Source organism: Aedes albopictus, chromosome 1, assembly GCF_035046485.1.
Source record: "Aedes albopictus strain Foshan chromosome 1, AalbF5, whole genome shotgun sequence".
Classification (NCBI taxonomy): Eukaryota; Metazoa; Arthropoda; class Insecta; order Diptera; family Culicidae; genus Aedes; species Aedes albopictus.
In genome coordinates this window covers 320,279,363-320,296,904 of record NC_085136.1, presented here as the reverse complement: position 1 = coordinate 320,296,904, position 17,542 = coordinate 320,279,363, and the positions used below count along the sequence as shown (strand labels likewise).

At 42.9% G+C, this 17,542-nt stretch overlaps 3 protein-coding genes across 8 annotated transcripts in view; 1 reads left to right on the top strand and 2 right to left on the bottom strand.

The window, feature by feature from the left end:
- Positions 1 to 17,542, top strand: part of LOC109411053 (papilin) — a 392,526-nt gene that overhangs the window by 146,731 nt on the left and 228,253 nt on the right. The gene's annotated exons all lie outside the window — the stretch shown is intronic.
- LOC109411043 (larval cuticle protein A3A-like) lies at positions 702 to 1,766 on the bottom strand. The gene is made up of 2 exons (XM_029867984.2): positions 1,490 to 1,766; positions 702 to 1,375 (listed from the first exon to the last, which is right to left on the bottom strand). Exons 1-2 carry the CDS (start codon positions 1,499 to 1,501, stop codon positions 809 to 811), a joined length of 579 nt encoding a protein of 192 aa, XP_029723844.2. The 5' UTR covers positions 1,502 to 1,766; the 3' UTR covers positions 702 to 808.
- LOC109398584 (cuticle protein) lies at positions 12,203 to 13,442 on the bottom strand. Its single transcript, XM_062847210.1, has 2 exons — positions 12,952 to 13,442; positions 12,203 to 12,888 (listed from the first exon to the last, which is right to left on the bottom strand). The coding sequence occupies exons 1-2, from the start codon at positions 12,961 to 12,963 to the stop codon at positions 12,310 to 12,312; spliced, it is 591 nt and encodes a 196-aa protein (XP_062703194.1). The 5' UTR covers positions 12,964 to 13,442; the 3' UTR covers positions 12,203 to 12,309.

Below are 17,542 nucleotides of genomic sequence, written 5' to 3'. Positions count from 1 at the left end.
AAGATCTGTTAGATTTCCAAGAAGGCTATCTGGCAGAATTCTCAAGATTGTAGAGTTCAAACATTTGGGTGTTTTTCACCACTCAGCCAAAAATCATCCATTGCCTGTTAACACCATGTAATTAATTTACTAATGAAGTTCGCACTTTTTCTCTCTCATTACAGGTAACGATTGCATCAATCAAACCAGTCCTGCTCGAAGGAGCAATAAAAACAAGCCAGCAAATCAAAACGTTCGTCACAGAGTAGCAACAACTCTCCGGCTCCACCTCATCGTCATCGGCTAGGAAGTTGCATTGGTTTTTTCGCACTCATTTCGCGCTTGATTGCACACCTATTAATAACGACGCCACCGCATCAGTTCCATCCAGGTTCGTTTGCAAACCCCTTCAGAATCTGCGATCGTCATTATTACACTATGGAACTTGGACGGACGGAAGCGGACCCATAGCAGCAAGTCAATCAAGTAATCAGTATGACAAAAAAAGAACAGAACTCGTCACATTCTTAACCTTTTTGATGGATTATGGTTATTGCCTTGCCCATGTATCGAAGAACTGGTTCTTCAGTTGACTACCATCAACTACTGTTGGCATTCAACCAACTGGTGGTGAACACTGAAATAGAAAGGATTTTTTCTTCAGCTTCGCGGGTAGCAGCAGGAAGTTCGTTCCACCCGAGAAAAATAACAATTCGATGGTGTTTTGCTTTCAAATGTGCATTTTTTGGTTTTTAATCGTACAGTAATTTACACGGTATGTACACGGGGTGCATCAGGTATGTTGGTGACAGGTTCAGTATCGGTTGACTTAGTGGTGGTAGGCGTAAGCTCCGAAGGCTGGCTGGTGGGCCACGACGGTCTTGGTCACAGCTGGGGCAGCGTAGACGGTTGGCTGAGCGACGTACTTGGTGACCGGGGCGGCGTAGGCAACTGGAGCAGCGGCATAAGCAACCTTGTGGACTGGAGCAGCGGCGTAAGCAACTGGGGCAGCAACGACCTTGGCAACTGGGGCGACGGTCTTGACGGCCAGAGGTTCACGGTGGACGACGGCGTTGAATCCATGGACGGGGTCAGCGGTGTACTCAACGGTGCGCTTGAAGCCATCGGCATCAACCAGCGAGTACGATCCCTGGACGGCATCTCCGTTGCGGGTTTCGTGCTGTTCCTTCTGGTCTCCGGTCAGGGCATCGGAGATTCCGTAGCTGAAGGAGTACTGTGGGTTCGGGTCGTACTCATCGGCAACAACGGTCTTGTGCAGGACTGGGGCAGCAGCAACCACCTTGGTGACTGGAGCGGCATAAGCCAGAGGAGCAGAGTATCCGACTGGAACAACTCCGGCACGGGCAACGGCCACCAGGGCGCAGAAGGTCAAGAACTGTAACAGAAAACACAAAGAGCAACCATTAAACACCAATCACTTCTCCGTTCTTCATCGTCACTTCAAACTCCCAAACTGTCACACTCGAGCGATTCTTCCTCACAAACGCACCTTGAATGCCATTTTGGTTGGTAAAAGAGGTGTTGTAGTTGTTCACAGCACTAGACAATCGATTGAACTGTGTCCTAATCAAACGATTTCGGTCAATTTATACCAAGTGGTGCTCCAAAATTTCAGATCGCGTCGCGATTTAGATTTTCCGGTTTGGTATCCCCGTCCCCTTCTCTGTTTCTTCCTTAGCGAGCATGTTCTTGAACCGCACGTGACGAACTCAGCCGAGTTCAAATCCGTGTAAGGGCGTCAGCAGTCTCGACCACCGCTCGACTCTGCTTTAGTCTACCTCAGCCTATCTCAAACGCAAGCTATTTTAAATCTCCTGGTTTTTTTGCTCACCTTCTACCGACTGGCGCGGCGTCAATTTAAAATTACACTAATCACTCATTTCATTCAATTTTTGGGTGGCTGACTGATCGTGCCTGCTTCGCCGCCGCCGCCGCATTTTGGGCAAACTGATTCAAATGGAGATCGCGAGCGAGCGAGCGCGCGCGCGAGTACGAACGCGGGAAGCTGGAACGATCCACCTAATAGAGAGGTGTACTAAATCCGTTGCACCGCGTTCGAGCGCGCATTTCGCATCGCATCTACTGAGCATGATGAGTGGACAGGAAAAAAAACGATCGTCGTGGAATGCGTGAAGTTCAGCTGTTTTTTGGCGGCAGCGCACCAGTAGTCGGTAGCAACCAGCCGCCACACATATTGTAGTTTGGCTTTTGACACTGATGGATTATGATGAAACACGCTGGCTGGATGGATGGCAATGCACTTGAATGGAGGAGCACGAGCGTGGTTCTTCAGCGCGTGCGATGGACCGTGCTTTAGAGACGTAGTTTTTTTTTTGCTTTTAGGGGGCTTGACTGACAAATTAGAATTGTGAATGAGATATTTTTGGTGGGTATTTGAAGTGAGTGTTGTTCCGCACTTGTGCATTGTTGATCGTACTGTTTACACAGCATCTTCGTGATTGTTTTGTTTTAATATATTTTTTATTTGTTGTGGAGCGAATTTTTACGATTTTTCATGGAACACATGAAACATGAGGTTGTGAATGGCTTCTTCCCGTTTTTACAACTTTTTTCTTAGACTTATTCTTCCTGGCTCTACTTTCCTGCTGCGACTTGGCCTGTCACCCGTCAACTTCATGCTGTTTCAGTACTTCCACAATTATTGACTGCAGAGCAATTGCATGAAAATCTTTTGGCATTCCTTCAGCCGTTCCCTCTGGAGTTTTCGCTGAAGTTTCTCATGAAATCCCTTCAGGAGTTCTTCCGCAGAATTCACAAGGAATTCCTCCCGAAGATTCGCCAGGAGTTCCTTGGAGACGACATCCATTAGAAGTTTTACCAAGAATTCGTTCACGGACTCTTATATGAGTTTCTTCTGATATACATTTAGAAAATTCCATTGGATTATTCTATTCGGAATTTCTAAAGAGCTACTTTTAGGTTTTACCTAGGAATAGCCTTGTGATACCTTCAATAATATTTCTAGGATTACTCAGGGTAATTTTTTTTTTATTTTTATTTTTTTTTTATTTATTAATGACACTTTACACTAAAAAGTGCATTCGTGTCAGAAACTCAGGGTAATATAGTACAATGCCGCTCGGTCATCTCTTGGGTTTTCATGAGAAGTTTTTGTTTGGATACCTCAAAGAGTTGCTTATCCAGAGTGTTACTCCAGAAGCTCTTTCTGGGATTTCTTTAGGAGTTGCTTCTGAAAAGCAAACAAATTTTGCTTATTGAATTGGGTATCTACGGAGATTTCTTTCGGAACTCTACCAGATATTGGATTTCTTGTTCTTTCTAGGTTTAAACCAAAAAAAAAATCCTATTGAAATGTTTCCAGAAGTACCTTTTGATGGTCAATTAGTCTTGTGGAGGTTTTCACAACCGTCGTAAAACCTTATGCCTTATATTTTAGTGCTGGGTGAGTGCGACTGGAAATCTGTTACTTCCGAATATCTGGCTTTCTCAGTCTTGGACTATTCAAAACGGTGTGTTTTGCTTTGCCCAACGTTTCGACTCTTTAATAGCGCCTTTTTCAAGGGGATATCTGTCAACCGTTCCTCGTTACATGCACTATTCAAAGAAACGAGGAACGTTTGACAGCTATCCCCTTGAAAAAGGCACTATTAAAGAGTCGAAACGTTGGGCAAAGCAAAACACACCGTTTTGAATAGTCCAAGACTAAGAAAGCCAGATCTAGGGAAGTTTTTAGTTTTATGATTGCTCCAGGAACCTCTTCAAGGCTATTTGACTAAACAATGTTACATGGGAGAAGTTCTTCCGAGGTTTTTTTCTGGGATTCTATCAGAAGCTCATTCTTACATGAATCAAAGAGATCCATCTGGCATTCCTTGATAAAATCCCCCCGAAAGCGCGTGCCAGAAACCGTAAGACCATAAAACTCCAAGTGAATTTAAGATTCTTCCAGCAATTCCTCCAGGCTTTTCTTCTGCGATTTTTCTAAGACCTTTTGCTGGATTCCCTCTAGAATCGCCTTGGAAATTTGCCAGTATTTTAGTCTTCTAGAAGTTCCAACTGGGAATCTTCCAGGGGTTCCTTGCGAGAGTACTCAAGAAATTTCTTTTGAACATGTTCTTGAATTACTTTTTTGTAATCCTCCAAGAGTTTATGGATTATTCTACCAGGAGTGTTTCTAGGATTTCTTCAAAAGTGTCTTCTGGAGTTCCTTACAGGTATCATCCAAGAATGTTTCCACGAATACTTACTTACTTTCAGTCCTGATCTGTGACCAGGTCAAATTTCTGTCGTCTTCCTTGTTGAAGCTTTACTGACGTATTTCCATAATGTCCAACTCGGTCTGAATAGTTTGTGGGGTGCTTGTTGGTACTGCTCCCAATAGCTTATATGGCACTGGCGTTGACTATCAGCATAGGGTTTTCGCTGGGCTCTGAAGTCGCGATGAAAATTGCGGCAGCTTCAGCGGGAAACATTGAGCACTTATTCAGTACGCGGTGCGATACTTCGAAGTTAGTACCTTATACGCCGATGCCAACACGATCTAATAGCTTAGAGCCATCGGTATAGCAGATTTCAGTGTAATGGACTTAGACTACTACCAGGACTATGACTAGGACTAGATAAGGACTTGGACTTGGTCTAGAACCAGGACTTAGACTGGAACTAGGATGAGAACTCGGAATGAGACTACGGCTAAGATTGAAAGCAGAACTACGACTAGGATTAAGATTATGACCATCAGGACTAAGACTAGGACTTAGCCTAGGACTAGAAATAGGGCAAGGATAAGGACTTGGACTAAGACTAAGACAAGGAAAAAAACTAGGGACAGAAATTAGACCAGAACCAGGACTAGGACTAAGGCTAGGGCCATGACTAGGATTAGGACTAAGATTTGGGCTAGGACTTGGTCAAGGACCAGGACGAGGACTAGTGGAAGGATCAGGAATAGAACTAAGACTAGGACAAGGTATGAGATTTGGGCTAGGAATGAGAACAAGGACTACGACTAAGACTAGCAATTGAACGAAGATTTGGAGTAGGCCTCGATCAAGGACCAGGGCACCAGGACTAGGGCTCGGACTAGGACTAAAAATAATATAAGGACCAGGCCTAGTACTAGGACCAGAACTAATACTGGGGCAACCACTATGACTATGTCTATGGTTATGTTTTGGACTTGGTGAAGGTCCAGCACTAGAACTAGGGCATGAACTACAACTTGGATTAAGACTAGTACAAGGACTGAAACCAAGACTAGGACAAATATCTAGGACTAGGACGAGGACTAGACAAAGGACTAGGAATAGGATGAAGATTCAGACTAGGACAAGGAATGAAACTAGGGCCAGGACTAAGACTAGTACTAAGATTAGAACCTGGACTAACACAAGCGTCAGGATTAGAACTAGGACTTGGTCTAGGACCAGGACTAGGGCAAGGACTAAGACTAGGAATAATACCAGGACATGGAATAAAACTAGAATTAGATCTTGTACCGACTTTTCGAACCCTCTAAGCAGAATACCCTCTTCGAATGAGTGTAATCAGTTTCGTACCTTTTAATTCCGCCCTATGTTGCTTATCCTTTGACAGATACGCGTATTTCGACTACCACTTGTAATCTTCCTCAGTGTCAGTTATCCATAATAACTAATCCAGGATAACTGACACTGGGGAAGATTACAAGTGGTAGTCGAAATACGCGTATCTGTCAAAGGATAAGCAACATAGGGCGGAATTAAAAGGTACGAAACTGATTACACTCATTCTAGAATTAGAATTAAGAGTAGGACTAGAACTAAGGCATCTTTCCTGGATACTCTCACGAAAGTTTACTTGAACTTGCGTGGGGTTGGAACTCCTTCGAAAAAAAGGATTGCATGGTTCTGTCAATTAATGTTACTCTGGACTTCCAGCTTCAAGGATTAATACGGTGGAGTCCAGCTTCTTTGATCTGGGAGAAGTGATTCTGGAATGTCAAGTGTCGGTCTACATATGGTAACGCCGAAGATTTGAACGAATATCCTTGTGAGTATCGGACTGCCAATCACTGTCGCAATTACCGACACTTATGTAGCTCCCGTTTCCTCAGTGGTCATTTTGGATTTGTGGTTTCCTACGAGAACTTCAAAAGTTCGTCCGTCAAGAAAATTTCATACAAACTCAAGCAGAAAACCTGAGATGCCCCAGGATACTAATTTGGTCAATGTACCGGACGTCCATGCTCGATTATAAGCCTAGGCTAGATACAGAGACGCTATTTCGACGTGGTCTCCGATTTTCGCAGCGTCATCCACAATTTGTACTAGAGAAGCCAGGTATATTCCGGTTCTGCAGCTGGGTCGGAAGGCATGCTGCTTGTAGTCCAATTTACGGGTTTCTTAGAAGAACTCAGTCAGTCTGTCGTTCACCATCCTTTTCATAACCACAGCTACGCAGCTGATGAGCTGGCGTGGGTAACTAGCGACGTCGTTTGCAGGACTAGAGTTTTTGGGAATAGATTCTACAATACTGTGCTTCCAGCTTTCCGGTAGGGTACCAGCAATCCATTCACGACTGATCATTTGAAGAAAGGTTTTGTCACCCATCAAGGAAAGACGCTCCAACATTAAGTATCCGATATAGATAGAGGGAGCCAGGAGCAGAACAAGTTTTTGGAATGGTTGTAGTAGCAGCTTTCACATCTTGATGTTGTAATTTTCATGCATTTAACAGACAGGAAAATGACGCACCATTCTAAGTTGATCTACCCACGTTGCGTCCCACAAACTCATTTACTTTGGGAGAATGACTACGGAAGGTGGCTTGGGATAGCACTTTGTAGACGGCATTGAGAATTGTAATCGCTCGAAAGTTCTCACATTCCAACTTGTCACATTTCTTGTAGACAAGGAGAGGATCCTTCCACTCCTCTTGATCTGCTGGATGGTATCCTTAGCCTCTCTCATCGTGTGAGTTGGCTCGTTGTTGCTTCCTACTGTACTGACGCAGTCATTTCTGCCGATGCCGTAGTCCTCCATGTTTGCGCTCCCCACACCATTCAGGTGTTCGTCGTAGTGCTGTTTCTACCTTTCGACCACCTTCAAGATACTCCCGTTCTATCCCTGCAAGCGGCATGAAGCCTTTGCGGGATGCATTGAGCTTGTGGTTGACCTTCCGTGTTTCTTGTAAATGGCGCAGCAGTTCCATTTGTTCGCACTCCGCTTCTTCCAGGTGGCGCCTTTTCTCCCGGAAGAAGCAGGTCTGCTCATGCTCTTATAGGTGGTGAAATCAATCACGTTCATCAGCTGGGGGGCGCTGAACTTTCCAGCTGCCGGTTTAAATTAGCATCCTGGTCAATCTGAGCGTTCAAATCTCCTATAATCATCTTGATGTCATGATGTCATACCATGAAACTGACGGCCACTTCCTGGTTCTCTGCTGAATTTAGTTTTAGTTTGTTGTTCCTCCAGCATACGAGTTACGTGCCCAGCTCACCGCACCTTACTGTGTTTTCTTTGCTTAATGACATCGCTCTCTATATACTTGGAACAATTCCTAGTTCATGTGAAGCCGCGAAATGTCATCCTCCACTTTTCCGCCGAGTATTGTTCGCAGCACTTTACGTTCAAAAACTCCAAAGCATCTCCAATCAACTTCTCTCATCGTACACGATTCATGGCCGTTAAAAACGACCGGACAAAATCAGTTGGACCTAAAAAGGCCCGATTCGCAACAGCAATTCTCTAAGACGATTTGAACGCCTCTTCCATAACTCGAGCAGATGCGAAGAGGTGGCAAAACAAACATGATATAAATCGCAAACGATTTCGTTCCAATCTTTCAGTGCCGCTACATGCTCGCCCGAACAGCCGAACCACACCGAATGGGATGGTTGTAGAGGCTACGGCACGAACGCTCGACACGCACACAGATGCAATATTTGCCTATACCGACACTATATATAAAAGTTTCCAGCCGACGATGCTTCGCGATAAGCTCATGAACATCATCGAAAGCGATGAAAAGAAAGATTTAACTGGACGGCAACCTACTCAATGGCGAAAAGGAATAGCCAACAAGGCTGATCAGCGTCGAGTCGGTTCTGTGCAATTCGTAGGTACGGGTAGTTGGTTTGGCATTCGTTGGCGAATGCAAATCGCATCATATCACGAATGTTTTAATTGATTAGCAAGCTTGGCGCTGTTATTTTATTTTGCCCGACGTTTCGGTCTGGGGCCTTCTTCAGGGACTCAATTATTAGGGGAAGGTGGGGTAATATGCACCCCCTAAGCAAACGTGGTCCAATCACTAAGATTAAGGTGACTTTATGGGTGTCTTGCGTATTGAAAGTTGCTTTGCTTATTAAACTAAGTGACGTCAACTTTTGGTCCACGTGATATCAATTTTACCGAATCAAATTAACAATTTAAAAAAGTGTTACGTTTTGGGTGCTGACAAACTGTTGGGGGCAAAACGCACCTTGAGGCGGGGCAATACGACCTCTGGCATTTTCCGCTTTGAATTCTAATGAAATACCAGGCGGCTCCATCTTACTATTTACGGCAGCAAATGGAAGGTGTAGGAGGCGGATGGTAGTTAATAGGCTGATTCCATATAATCGGCGCACAACCGCTTAAATCACGTGCGCTTCAAATTAGACAATCTTTCCAAATGTGGGAAATCATCGCTTTCCATGCTTTTCATTCGAATATTCTCGTGATTCTTGGGCTTGTTAGGCTCAATTTTACGTCTAGTTTGCTTGCATCTGACGGAACTTCACTTTAATAGTGAAATAGCGTGAAGGCGTTTTGCCCCGGGGGTGCGTATTACCCCAGGTTACCCTACAGTGTTCTCATTCAGTGTGGTTCAGCACTATAATCGACAAGAATACCGTTACTATTGGGTTCCTGAAAAGGGTCCCAAATGAACCAAAACGTCGGACAACATAACAGCGTTTTGATTTTGTTAAGACTGAGAAGCCACAAAACATCAGATGTCATTATCGTCCACGAAACCTAGGTGTATATGTGATCGCGTTAGAATGGTTCCACTCCTTGGCACACCAGCTCCCCTAATTGCTTCTTCCAGTACTACAGAGGTTCCCAAACTTTTTGCTATCACGGCGCCTTGTGAAATTTCCAAAAATGTCGCGGCGCACCAAAGTTTTTAATATAGTTTTTTTAGTTTTTACACAATTTTCACTTTAAAATTTCAAATACAAAATTGTTCTTAAAATCCAAAGAAAATTTGGAAAACTTTTTTTTTAGGTTCATTTATCTAAGATAATTTCATTATTTGTAAGATTTCAAAAATCATGTGGATTTCATCGCAGAAACTTTATAAAAAAAACTCAGCTGGACAGGTAGAGCAAGCCGCTGATTTTTAATATTTCAACCAAAAATTTTAAAGCGTATGCAATAATTCACGAATTCTAATTGAATTAAAAATAATTTCCAGAACCAAAGTTTTGTTTTTTTTTGCGGAAATTACAGAGCAACACTTACAAACACTTTTATTTATTTTGGAAAATTTCGAAACCTGCCAGGTGAGCTTTTATTGATTTTTTTATTTGCATAAATTTCAACTTAACTCTTTGGGGCTGGAGTGGTCATAAATGACCGCGTATAACCAACAAAACAATGCAGTTCAAAAAGATTCCAGCTAGCTCTTCACACTGTTAGAACAGCAATCTCGCATGCCGCTGAACTGTTCTATGAAAGTGATGTTGACAAAAAAGTTGTTCCGAATTACTCGGAAAAGATTGTAAATATGGTTCCTAAAATTAAAACTTTGGACGACAAGTTATAGTAAAATCAGTAGCTAAGCTTAACAGGTCAAATAAAAAAACAATTTTAAAAACTCACATTTTGAAAAAAAAATTAAATTTGTTTTCAGTTGATATATTTAAAAAAATAACAGAAATCCTATAGAACAAATATTTTTGAAGCGACACTAGTTGTTACGAGTATAAATATTTGTTTCAATAATAAGACAGAATAATTGTTTAATGTGTTTAAAGTTCAATATTCGTTCGTTCCTTGTGCTACATGTTGAATTTTAACTTGTAAATATTACCCTAGTATTAATTAACATTTATAGGGTTCTGGCAGGATAGAGGCCAATGAAGTGCAATCCTATTTCGATTGCCAACATTCAGGCCATTTCGGGCCGCGATTAAGTACTAGATACGTAAACCTTTCCCTGACACAGACTTCAAGTCATAGAGCTCTAGTATCGAAACCCGAAACGGGATGCCCGATTAGGATTAGTTTTCCTAGACAAAACCAAGCTATGAACACAGCAACAAATGCTGTGAACTAAAAAGCATACTGCCAACTAAAATACAATTCCAGGATGACTGATGGACCCAAACCAATAAATGAAACCTCGTCATCCTGTGATCGGAAGATGTTATCCATCTGGATAACAGGGCTAATTTGTGTTCAGTGTTGTCCTGCGTTTATTTGCAATGTCTTTTATTTGTGCATTTGTAAAGTTCTGTGTATCGTGATATGTTAATCCTTTGTAATAATTAATTTCTTTTATTTTTGTAACATAGTTTTACCAAACAAAAAAAAATAAGGTGTTCCGCAATTCAAATAACGACTACACTCTTTTTGTTTCGTCACAACACAAAAGTCTGCGGCGCACCTGAGAAAGGTTCACGGCGCACCAGGGCGCCGCGGCGCACAGTTTGGGAAGCACTGCAGTACTACATTGAACAGTAAATTGGAAAGAACATCACCCTGCTTCAATCCGCCTAAGGTTACGTACGATGGCGATATTTCATCCGCAGCCTGTACAATAAATTTCGATCAGTCAAGCATCGCACGATTCAGTCTAATTAGCTTCGCCGGAAAACCATGCTCTATCACTATCTGCCATAGCTCGTTTCTCTTCATTGAAGCGTACGCCACTTTGAAATCAATAAACAGATGATGGGTCTGCAAGCTGTACTCCCGAAATTTATCGAGAATCTGACGTAGGGTGAACATCTGATCATCGTTGAGCTATATTCGTTGGTCGTTGGTGGGAAATTCGACGACGAAGTGCTCGTCTATCGGCCTTAACCTGTTAAACAGAATACCGGATCCGGACAAACTTTGTACGCTGAATTGAGAAGTTTTATTCCTCTATAATTCGTGCACTCTAGTCTAATATAGAGAGCAAATGAATCATCCATTCAACTAGCAAGCACTTCCTCCTCTTCCCATCAAATAATTTCAATATGATACGGTGTAAGAGTTGATACAGCTGCTCACTACCGAGTTTGAGAAGCTCGGCCGGGAGTTCGTCCTTTCCAGCAGCCTTGTTGTTTTTCAGCCCTCTGATGGCTGTCTTGACCTCATATAGCGTTGGAGGTTCCGCAGACTTCGTCGTCGTCGATTCGGATTATGTCTGTCGCTCTTCCATTCCCACCAATTTCTCGAAGTGCTCCCTCCAACTAAAATTAAATAAGCTTCGCGAAACCTCCGCATATCATTCTGTTCCAACCTTGTCCTGAGTAATCACATTTTCTTCATGCTCTTTTTCCGGTGAATTCGTTTTTCGGTTATCTTTGTTTTCCTATATTGTTCATTGCACTGCTTACGGGTTCCCGACACCAGCATTCGGCAAAATTCTTCTCGCCCATTACACTCTGGCACTCTTTGTCGAATCACCTGTTCCTAGATCGTCTTTCAGAAGTGTCTATCACCTTCCGCGTTGCTGTATTTATCACTCCGTGGATAGACTCGCACAGAGTTTTGAGAACGTCGCTCTCGTTTATCTCACTTTTTCGCTCGTCCAGCTTCTGGTGATAATTAATTACTGCATCGTCTGTTGAAAAACGCTGGATATTGTAGCGCATCGATCCTCGGTTTCTCCGACGTATCAAGTTAGCAGACGTTTCAACCTGGTTGGGAAGTTTGATGAAGACCATACACCACCAGCCAATTCTATTATCATTCTGCAAATTCATAGCATAGGTTGATTAAACTGGAGTATCAGCTACGAGCGATTAATCAATTTCATGCTGAGAAAATTAGATTCTTTATTGTAAGGTAGTCAACTTTCTTCATCGCCTAAACACTTGTATTAAACGATACTTGTTTGTATGATTTTGCTTGATAAATGCGAAGAATCCATCTATACTAAGGCAAAAGGAATCCATTTCTCTAAATGATATAGAGCTTGCTTATCCACTAAAACTATTAAAAATGTTTTCTAAGAGTCGAAATCAAATTTAAACCAGGAGTTCATTTTTGGATGATTTTTCATCTATTCAGTATTCTATTGACAATAAATTAGACAGGTAACATTCAATCAACATTCAGTCCGTACAACAATCAATCTTATCATCACTTAGTGATAGTAAGCTGGGGCAGCATAGCTAGCGTAAGCTGGCTGCGACACAATGGTCTTGGTGGCCAGAGGAGCGGCATACGTGGCATAAGCTGGCTGCGAGACGATGGTCTTGGCCACAGCTGGGGCGGCGTAGGAGATGGTCTTGGCAACTGGAGCAGCGTAGGCAGCATAGGCAGGCTGGGCAACAATGGTCTTGGCAGCAACGACCGGGGCAACGGTCTTGATGGCCAGAGGTTCGCGACGCACAGCAGCGTTGAATCCGTGGATCGGATCAGCAGTGTAGTCAACGGTACGCTTGTAGCCATCGGAGTCCACCAGCGAGTAAGATCCCTGGACGACATCTCCGCTGCGGGATTCCTGCTGGGACTTCTGGTCACCGGTCAGGGCATCGGAGATTCCGTACGAGTATGAGTACTGTGGGTTGGGGTCGTACTCATCGGCAACGATGGTCTTGATGAGCGGAGCAGCAACCAGGGTCTTGGTAACTGGAGCGGCGTACGCCAGAGGAGCCGAATAGGCAACTGGAGCAATGACTCCGGCGCGGGCAACAGCCACCAGAGCGAGGAAGGTGACGAACTGAAAACAAAGATTTTCCCGTTAGGATCATGGCTTGATTCTGTTTACACGTTTTGATCTCACCTTGAATGCCATTTTGCTAAAATTTGTTTGGTGTGGTCAAAGCAATAGAACTAATCAAACTGTACCTAATCAAGAACAATTCAGTCGGTTTTATACTGAAAGAGTTTGACCAAACGAAGTCAACGCCAACGACGTCGTCGTCGTCGGTGAAATCCCACCACAAACCTCGCTGGCTCCCTCACAAACTTGATTCGTTCGTTTTCCGCTCTTATCCTTCTGGTGCAAAAATCACGTGCAGAAATTGGCTGATGCAAGCGCGGTTGGAATGGTTGAAACTACACTACAGACAGTCAAATTCAAGCACTTGGTGGGTCTGGCGGTAGCCGGTATCGTTGACCGTAATTGGCTAGTATCGAATCCACTTGAATTGAGTGATGCCATGTATAGTATATGTATATCATTCAATTTCTGATTAAATTATGCTAAATAGAGCCAGGTTAATTATTAATGTACCGTGGAGCAGCATTGAATGTATCGATTTTCAGATGATCAAAATAACTTATGTGATAGAAACATATTTGTTTCTATTCTATCGAAGTTGATATGCTTTCAATGCAGCTACTTGTGCATACCTAGTTATTACTGCTATAACTCAGCCAATTTCTCACCAAAGTGGGTTTAAAATTGACGGATTTATAGCAGCCAGTGCCCAAAATAGGTCCCCCCTCCCAAATGGTCCAAGACCGTAGTTTCCTGATTAGTAGTTATCCTAATGTGCCAAATATTTTTGGTTTTGTTTGCAGGTGTTAAGGGGACTGTAGATCATAAATTTATTGCTCTTATATCTTGGAAAAACTTTCTCTTTTGTTAATTGAGAACTGTAGTGCTGCAGACTCGAAGACACTTTTTGACCAAGAGATCCTAAAGAAATTTCATAACAAACCTAGAACCATAGATCATCCGGGAATCGAACTCAAACACGCTTCAACATAGCGTTTCAGAAAACCCGCACGTGTTTCGCTTCAGTTGTATCGGCATTTTGAGAAATCCAATAAGGCAAATAGTTCTCACCCATTCTGTTAGTTCCGTAGCTGCACCTACCGTTCGATTTCATTCTTGACCAGAGAGTTATTTTGGTTATTGTGCTAGGTGCGTAAACTTGTTTTGAGTTTTGTCTAATTTGATCGGTGCCTGCGTGCTCGATGTCATTGACTCCAGCGTGAATTTGACAGGGAAGCAAAAAAAACGACGACGCCGCCGGAGGCCACTGTAATAAGTGGAGGGTTGAAACGCTTTGGCGTAAAGTTTATGGTTGCCGGAATGTAGCCATTATGATCAATCACGTTCCTTTGATGTCAAACAATATTTGACGAATAGGAAGAATTGTATGTGCTTGGATGGAAGATGCAAATAACTGGACTGAACATTACTTCTCGATAGTGTCCGACAATAAGGCCCATGCAGCTAAAACTTTAAACGGCTTGTTATTTTAGCCGACTTTGGTGAGAGTGCTGGGTTCGATCTCCGAATGCAAACATGTTCAATATAAACAGAAACAATCAACAATGAAGCATTAGAATTTTGCTCCATTCATTCTTCAGCAACGTTGATACCAAAATGCTAGTGTTTTGGGATCAACGTGGTTGAAAAAGTGAGAAGTGGGCAGTGAGCAATGAGGACTAAGAATAAACCGTGAAGAATGAGTTGTGAGGAGTGAGAACTGAGTAGCGAGGAATAAAAAGTGAGAAATGATGAGTGAGGGGTGAGGAGTAAGTGAAAAGTAATCAGTGAAGCGTAAGCATTGACAGGGATGGGAACACTCACTTGCATGGAGTTTCTCTCACTTGCAATTTTCTCAGCTCAGAACCGTGTATGAGGGACTTTTACCTGGTAAGTTCATCTAAAAGTTTGCCGAATAAAGTGAGGGTCACGCACGCATACCGAAGTTGTGACAGAGCTATGAAAGCGACTTTCCACAAGGTGAGTGTATTTTACATTCACCTCGTGGAGAGTCGCCTTCATGGCTCTCTCACGACTTTGGTATGCGTGTGTGACCCTTACTTTATTCGGTAAACTTTTAGATAAAACTAAAAGGTAAAAGTCCATACTCAGTTTATTAATAGCATGCTTCTGTTCTGAGAAAATAGCCAGTGAGTGTAACTCTTTGCAAGTGAGTGTTCCCATTCACACTGAGCATTGCAAAGTAAAGAATGACGAGTAAGGAGTGTGATTCAATAAGTAGTGGAAAAGGAACAATTAGGAATGAGTAGTTAGAAGTGACCAATGAGGAATGAGCCCGTTCCGAAAATATCCATATTACATGGGTTTTCAAAAACCAAAAGCCACCACCTCGGATTTGAAAATGATGTCGCACATCGATTTACGTTATCTATTCGTGGAATCAGTTCCAAAAATATCCATGTTGCATGGGTTTCCATGGATTTATAAAAAACTGGAAGCCGCCATCTAGGATTTTGAAATGGCATCGGACATTGATTTCCGACATGTATTCGTTGAACCCGTTCCAAATTCAGTTTGGAGCATTGCTTTCCATGGATTATCAAGAATTAGAAGCCACCATCTTGAACTCTTCAGATTTCTTAAGAGATTTATTTTGGGATTACTTCAGGAATTCTTGGTGAGGTTATTCAAAACAATCTTCTCCGTTGATTCCTCCAGGCACAGTCTGTGCTCCAGGTATTCCATCAGAGATTTTAGTCAGGAATTCCTCCAGAAACTCGTTTTGACCCACCACCAAGAATTCCAATTGGGTTCCCTCTAGCAATACCTCCTGCGGTTCTTCCGGCTCTTCCGGTCCTTCTTAAGCAATTCTAACTGGTGTACTTCCATGAAGTCTCCTAGGGATTACCTCCCGGCAATTCCTCCAAAAATGTAACCAGCGATTCCATCAGGGACTCTTCAATGGATTTGTCCAGAATACCTCTACCGATTCACACAGGGTTTTCTCTGGACATTCCTCCTGGTATATATTCTAGGAATTTCCTTAAGGATTCCTCTAGACATTCCTGATGGGGTTTCACTAGAGATTTGCTATCTCCTGAAATTCAACTGGAATTCCTGGAGAAAAGATCAATTCCAGGAGGCATTTCATGAGAAATTTCTAGAGTAATCCATGGATAAAATCTCTGGAGGAATGCCTGGATGAGTTTTTAGAAAAACCCCTGGAAGAATCATCTAAGGCATTTCTGGAAGTATCATAGGAAAAAAATTTGGAGAAATTCCTGGAGGAATCTCAACGAAGGAACTTTAAGAAGAATCCGAGGAAGATTGCCTTGAATCTTTCCAGTAAGGGTTTTTGAAGGAATACCAGGATAATTCCAGGAGGTATTACAGTAAGAATTTCTGAAGGAGTCCTGGGAGGAATTGCTTGAACAACCACAACAGGAACTACTTGAGGTATCCAGCTGAAATTCCTAGAGGAAGGCCAAGAGGAGTCCCTGGAGGAATCCCATGGGAAACTTATGAGGGTATCGTTGGATAAAATCTCTTAGACCAAAATTGCTGAAAGAATCACCAGAGGCACTTCTGGATGAATCTTAGAAAAAATCTTTGGAGGAATTCTCAGACTGATTCAGGGATATATCTTTAAGAAATTTCAGCAGAATTCGTAGGAAGAGTTGCTGGAGGAAACTATTCAGGAATTTCTAGAGAAACACCATCAGGAATGCCTGGAGGAATTCAAAGAAAAATACCTTGAAGAAAAACCTGAAGGAATACCCAGAGATTTCTCTGGAAGAACCGGTAGAGGTATTCTGGAGGAAGCCATAAAGAAAGCCCTGAAGGAATGGCTAGAGGAATTTCTGAAAGAATTTCAAGAAGATTTCTCGGAATCACTAGAAGAATTCCTGGAGGTACTATACACTTAAACCTCCATTTAAGTAATGAGTCGGGGATACTTAAATGACCTTTTCGGCCTAAAGACCTTTTCGGCCTAAAGACCTTTTCGGCCTAAAGACCTTTTCGGCCTAAAGACCTTTTCGGCCTAAAGACCTTTTCGGCCTAAAGACCTTTTCGGCCTTAAGACCTTTTCGGCCTAAAGACCTTTTCGGCCTAAAGACCTTTTCGGCCTAAAGACCTTTTCGGCCTAAAGACCTTTTCGGCCTAAAGACCTTTTCGGCCTAAAGACCTTTTCGGCCTAAAGACCTTTTCGGCCTAAAGACCTTTTCGGCCTAAAGACCTTTTCGGCCTAAAGACCTTTTCGGCCTAAAGACCTTTTCGGCCTAAAGACCTTTTCGGCCTAAAGACCTTCTCGGCCTAAAGACCTTTTCGGCCTAAAGACCTTTTCGGCCTAAAGACCTTTTCGGCCTAAAGACCTTTTCGGCCTAAAGACCTTTTCGGCCCAAAGACCTTTTCGGCCTAAAGACCTTTTCGGCCTAAAGACCTTTTCGGCCTAAAGACCTTTTCGGCCTAAAGACCTTTTCGGCCTAAAGACCTTTTCGGCCTAAAGACCTTTTCGGCCTAAAGACCTTTTCGGCCTAAAGACCTTTTCGGCCTAAAGACCTTTTCGGCCTAAAGACCTTTTCGGCCTAAAGACCTTTTCGGCCTAAAGACCTTTTCGGCCTAAAGACCTTTTCGGCCTAAAGACCTTTTCGGCCTAAAGACCTTTTCGGCCTAAAGACCTTTTCGGCCT